The sequence below is a fragment of the Bubalus kerabau genome, chromosome 4 (assembly GCF_029407905.1).
Source record: "Bubalus kerabau isolate K-KA32 ecotype Philippines breed swamp buffalo chromosome 4, PCC_UOA_SB_1v2, whole genome shotgun sequence".
NCBI lineage: Eukaryota > Metazoa > Chordata > Mammalia > Artiodactyla > Bovidae > Bubalus > Bubalus kerabau.
In genome coordinates, this window is record NC_073627.1 from 5,778,662 (window position 1) to 5,784,746 (window position 6,085).

The 6,085-nt window shown below is 47.4% G+C and overlaps 1 protein-coding gene across 1 annotated transcript; it reads left to right on the forward strand.

Moving 5' to 3' along the window:
* The first annotated feature begins 2,323 nt into the window (after window positions 1–2,323).
* Window positions 2,324–5,503, forward strand: SSTR2 (somatostatin receptor 2). The gene has a single exon (XM_055579802.1). The coding sequence runs from the start codon at window positions 2,453–2,455 to the stop codon at window positions 3,557–3,559; it is 1,107 nt and encodes a 368-aa protein (XP_055435777.1). The 5' UTR covers window positions 2,324–2,452; the 3' UTR covers window positions 3,560–5,503.
* The last annotated feature ends 582 nt before the right edge of the window (window positions 5,504–6,085 follow it).

The window sequence follows — 6,085 nt, forward strand, 5'->3', positions numbered from 1 at the left end:
TAACTTTGCAGGTCACATAGATGGGACCCTGGAAATGCTAGTGATGAATGTCCACCCCAATGCAGGTGGTTTAAATAGGCTTCGGGATTGGAAGAATTAAAATAACAAGATAGTTAGAAATGATATTGGAAACAGCCTGTGTTAATCCAAGGACACGAAAAACGGTTTCTTCACAGCTTCTGTTTTTAATTGCTGCCAGTTTATGCTTTTTACCCAACTCAGATATTGACTCCTGGGTCCCCAAAGTACTTTGCAGAAAGATCAGCCATGAAGCCCCCAGGCCCACTTTACAGACAGCTGTGTGGTGGGGAGGTCAGCACAGAAAAGATAAACAGTGCTCCCGGCAGTGCAGAATGAACCAGAGGCAAATGTGGGCAAGCACCCCGCAGTACTTGTTGCTGGCTAACTCCCCTGTAACTCATTAGCAGTCTCTTCAAGCAGAAAGGAACAATGTCCAGTCTTCAATCAGGCGTCAGGGAAAGCACCCTGCTCCGGGGAAATGTGTCCTCCAGGTGAACTCCTCCCACTATGAGCTGAGCCCTTCACCGCTTTGCCAGCATCCCCCTTCCCAGAGTGAGCTCTTCCCTGCCCTCCTTACTTCCCACTTCAGGGACTCAAGACCCAGCTCAAACATTCCTCATCTGAAGCCTCTGAATCTCCCAGAAGAGAAAGGCATTCTCAAGTCCCTTGTTCATATCTCCATGCAACTCACACCCTAAGAGTTGGTGCCCTTCCTGTCGCCCCTCCTAAGATGTCACCTCCATGTCTGGTCCATTCTGTATGACAAAGAAGTGTCCCACGGATGTTTTTTGAATAACCGCAGATAAATCATTTAATTACCTGATAAGCTATTGTTCTACATCTTAGGCCAAGCCAATAGTGTCCCAATTATTTTCTCAGGATGGAGGTAAGACCAGAGTCAGCTGCTTCAAACCAAAGCCCAGTTATCAGTCAGTGGTTTTCCAATCCACTAAGCAGCGGCTGTGATGCTGTGAAAAGTAGAAAGCTTGGGTGTCCTGTGTTCAAATTCCAACTTCACCAGTGATGCTCAAGGGAATGGGAGCAAGTTCCTTAAACTCGCTAAGTCTCAGTTTCCTCGTCTGTAAAATGGGGATAATTATCCCCACATCATAGGATTGCTTGGAAAGTCAAGGAGACAGTTAAATGTGAATCAGCCTGCCTTCCTCCCTCCTGGACCCTGTTTTTCCCCTTAATTAGAGGATCACAGGCAAATTCTCTGGGGTGTGAAATGATGCCCAGCATCCTGATGGGGGACTTGGGAAAGGATTCTCCAGGGCACCAGGAGGTCAAGCACTGGGTATCAGAGTCAAAGAGAGGAAACAAAAATCAACTAGAGCGTATATTTTAAAAATAAAAGCAAGCCAGATCTTTCTTTTTAATATTTAAGACTATAAACTGGTTCATTGTGTAGGCAGATTTCAATAAATTAGAAATAAGTTGGTATTCATTGGAAAGACTGATGCTAAAGCTAAAGCTCCAGTCCTTTGGTCACTTGATGCAAAGAACCAACTCATTAGAAAAGACCCTGATGCCGGGAAAGATTGAAGGCAAAAGAAGGCGGAAGAGGATAACATGGTTGGATGGCATCACTGACTCAATGGAGATGAGTTTGAAAACTCTGGGAGGTGTGAAGGACAGGGAAGCCTGGCGTGCTGCAGTCCATGGTATCCCAAAGAGTCAGACATGACTTAGCGACTGAACAACAACAAAAAATGAAAAAGGGAGAAAAGACAACATTTTTAGAGTTCTAATTAGGAGCCCAGCACAGCGCTAGACATTTTCATCTTCATTTCATCACTCCGTCTTCATGATACCCCCATTTTAACAAAGGGGAGAGTGGTTGAGTGCCTGGCATGGGGTCACGTGGTCTCCATGGTTTTTTCACCTCTAAAGTCTGGCATTTTTCCACTATGGGATTTTCAAATTGAAAGACTCCAAAGCAGCTGTCAAGTCAGCATAGATTTCCTCAAGGGGGAAAGACCAGGAACGCAGGTGTCAGACTTTTCTGAGTTAGGGCTTCTCCAGGCTCTGTCTTCTTTACGTTCAGATCAGCCTGCTTCTTAGGAACCACTGTCTTGCAGTTAGAGTCAACTCCCACGTGTGTGTCACCAAAGATGACAAGATAAACTGGGATGACTTCACTCAAACCCTTCCCTGCCACTGGAAAAACAACTCCAATGGCCTGCATGTGAGAATGAGCTGGTAGTGCTCACACCGGTGTGAAAGACAACACACTTTTCAACTGAAGAGTGTCTGAGAGAGCAAACCAGAAACACGGGAAGCTGGTGAGAGCTTAAGTAACCTCTGGTAGATGAGTCAATCTTCTTTTCTTCCTTGCAGATATCACAGTGGATCCTTTGCCTCTGGGACCCATGAAGGTGAGAATAAGACCTCTGGCGGGTTGGATCTAGCCTAAGACTAGAAGGCAGCCATGGATCTGGTGTCTGAACTCAATGAGACCCAACCTTGGCTGACCGCTCCGTTCGACCTCAATGGCTCTGTGGGGGCAGCCAACATTTCAAACCAGACAGAGCCATACTACGACCTGGCCAGCAACGTCGTCCTCACCTTCATCTACTTCGTGGTCTGCATCATTGGGTTGTGTGGCAACACGCTGGTCATTTACGTCATTCTCCGCTATGCCAAGATGAAGACCATCACCAACATCTACATCCTCAACCTGGCCATCGCAGATGAACTCTTCATGCTGGGTCTGCCCTTCCTGGCCATGCAGGTGGCTCTGGTCCACTGGCCCTTTGGCAAGGCCATCTGCCGGGTGGTCATGACCGTGGATGGCATCAATCAGTTCACCAGCATCTTCTGCCTGACGGTCATGAGCATCGACCGCTACCTGGCTGTGGTCCACCCCATCAAGTCGGCCAAGTGGAGGAGACCCCGGACAGCCAAGATGATCAACGTGGCTGTGTGGGGCGTCTCTCTGCTGGTCATCTTGCCGATCATGATATATGCTGGCCTTCGGAGCAACCAGTGGGGGAGAAGCAGTTGCACCATCAACTGGCCAGGTGAATCTGGGGCCTGGTACACAGGGTTCATCATCTATGCCTTCATCCTGGGGTTCCTGGTGCCCCTGACCATCATCTGTCTCTGCTACTTGTTCATTATCATCAAGGTGAAGTCCTCTGGCATCCGAGTGGGTTCCTCCAAAAGGAAAAAGTCTGAGAAGAAGGTCACCCGCATGGTGTCCATCGTGGTGGCCGTCTTCATCTTCTGCTGGCTCCCCTTCTACATCTTCAACGTCTCTTCGGTCTCAGTGGCCATCAGTCCCACCCCAGCCCTCAAAGGCATGTTTGACTTCGTGGTGGTCCTCACCTATGCCAACAGCTGTGCCAACCCTATCCTCTATGCCTTCTTGTCCGACAACTTCAAGAAGAGCTTCCAGAATGTCCTCTGCTTGGTCAAGGTGAGCGGCACAGACGACGGGGAGCGGAGTGACAGTAAGCAGGACAAATCCCGGCTGAATGAGACCACGGAGACCCAGAGGACCCTCCTCAATGGAGACCTCCAGACCAGTATCTGAACTGCCTGAAAAATCCATCACTCAGACGCCAGGCTCTGTCAAACGGCCGGTGTGCTCCCCAGCCCTAGCCCCCTGCTTCCTCCCACCCATCACCTGGCTTCTAGACTAGGGATCTGCTCAGCAGGAGTCCAATTCAGAGAACAGGGTTTGAGTCGGCTTGCATAAGTGAATGGTAAGGTATTAAACTGATTACACCCCCCTTAGAGGGAACATATAGATGCAGGCAGACAATTCAGAGTCTGGAGAAGAGGAGAGTCCACCTGGGTGAGACCTTTAGAAACAACTGAAATTCAACAAAAACAGAAAACTCTGCGTGTTTGTGTGTTTAAAACCCCGTGTGTAATCTCGTGGTCTTACGTTTATACCTGCATATCCTTATCTAGTCCCTGTACAGCCATGACCTAGGTACGTTTCCTGAGTTCAAGGACACAAGTAGCAAGTTCAAATGTGCATAGCATAGAGGGACGTTTATTCCAATGTGGTACCCACAGAAATGGACTTACCATGAAGCCAATAAAGTTTAAGCTTCAGGGATCTCTCTTGCTTGGGCGGTATGTCACATGGTCATATGCTTTTGTAAAGAAAGAAAAATATGTAAAAGTAAGATATTTTTGTATTCTTTTTCTTAAAAAGGTCTGCTTAAATTGTGTAAGTGTCCAGCCTCACAAAACTGGCCTCTGTCCCTGAGTTTTTGCTTCATTAATTTCAGGCACGTTAAATCAGAGTAAAAAAAAAAAGAGGGGGCGGGTGAGGGAGAAGGTATTTAAGACCCAGAACATAAATTCATGTGTTTTCTCTTCTTAGATATAATCAAAGGATTATTCATCTCTCCAAAAGGACATTAAGTGGTTGTGGTCATCGATCATTGTATTTATCCAGACATGGCCTGCTCTAAGATTGCATCATTTTCTTCTTAAATTGCCTCAATTTTTCCTAGGGAGCCATGGAGGGGAGTGGGGTTGGGTGAAAAATCACTAACGTGCAAGGCAAAAAATAGACAATCATTCTTATAGGGAAACAATTTTATTCTCCTCTCCATGAAAATAAATGAGTAAGAACAAAGCAAAATTACACCTTTATGAGAAACCATAAAGTTGGTTTTTTTTTTTAATGCCAGACATGTTCTCCCAATGAAAGAAAATGGAAATGTTACTCAACAATCCCTCAAAGGTACTTTTTAAGAACTCGCTACAAAGCTGGGCACTAATAAAATCACAGTGCGTGCAGAAGGTCTGAGGACACGGCTCCAAAACCGTCAGCACAGGCACCAGCCAATCAATATGCCGAGTGTAGGGGGTGTGGGTGTGAGCTGGCGCAGACCCATCCCTCACAGGTGTGGCCGTCCCACCTCCCTCACCCACAAAACACACAATAAACATCGACCTTTAATCTACGGGCTTCCTGAGCTATTCCTCAAGCTCCGTTACAGACAGGCACTTCACACCGTCAGGGACGTTCTTCCGTCCCTGAAACTGAAGACGGGCTTGTGTACGGGCAACAGGAAGAGAGGCAACACCCATTTCGTTGACCGATCGCAACTTCCGGGGTGCAAAGAAATACACACTAGGGTGTTTGCCAGGATGCCATGGTCTCTGGGTTTGTACAAGAGCCCCTCACTCGTTGGGTTTTAGGTATCAATTTCACCATATGTGAAAACAAGCTTGCCTCTTGCGGCTCCCTGAGCACAGGCTGTCAGGATGACTGAGGACTCCACCTGTGCTCAGCATGCTGCTTCTGTTCTATCTGCCTAGGTCACTCACGCCACCTCCTTCCCCAAAGCGCTGACTGAGACCCAAAAAATGTGTTCAAAAATACTGATGATAGGGACTTCCCGGTGGCCCAGTGGCTGGGACTCTGTGCTCCCAATGCAGGGGGCCCGGGCTCAATCCCAGGTCAGGAAACTGGATCCCACGTGCTGCAACTGAAGATCCCATGTGCTGAAACTAAGACCCCCCAACCCCGAACAGCCAAATAAATAAAAAATAAAGGTGTTTTTAAAAAATATTGATGATAGATAAGTCCATGCAAAAATAAAAAGAAGTACAGTTACGAGACTATAAAGAAAGTTGTTACACACGAGACACGCCTGCAGTACAGACTTCCCTGGCGGCCCAGTGGTTAAGATGCCACGCTTCCACTGGGGGGGGGGTGTGGGTTTCATCTCTGATCAGAAAACAGATGCCTCAGGCCTCATGTTGTGGCCAAAAAAATGCTTCCAGTGTAATCCCACAAAGTTACTAAAAGGAAGTTCAGCTGCAAGGTCAGTTCAGGACATCTTAGCAGCCACAACTGATGGACAGCAATTTCTCCTCCCTCTCCCCTTCCCACCCCCTTCCATAAAAATAAGCAAGATTTGCAATAAAATGCTTTAAACCCAACTTTACCATTATTATATGTGCTAAGTCACTTCAGTCCGACTCTGTGCAATCCCATGGACTGTAACCCACCAGGCTCCTCTGCCATGGGATTCCCCAGGCAAGAATACTGGAATGGGTTTCCATTTTCTCCTCCAAGGGATCTTCCCGA

What these genes read in the sequence shown, in the direction of transcription:
- SSTR2 (XM_055579802.1), top strand. Translation starts at nt 2,453, where the DNA reads ATGGATCTGGTGTCTGAACTCAATGAGACCCAACCTTGGCTGACCGCT.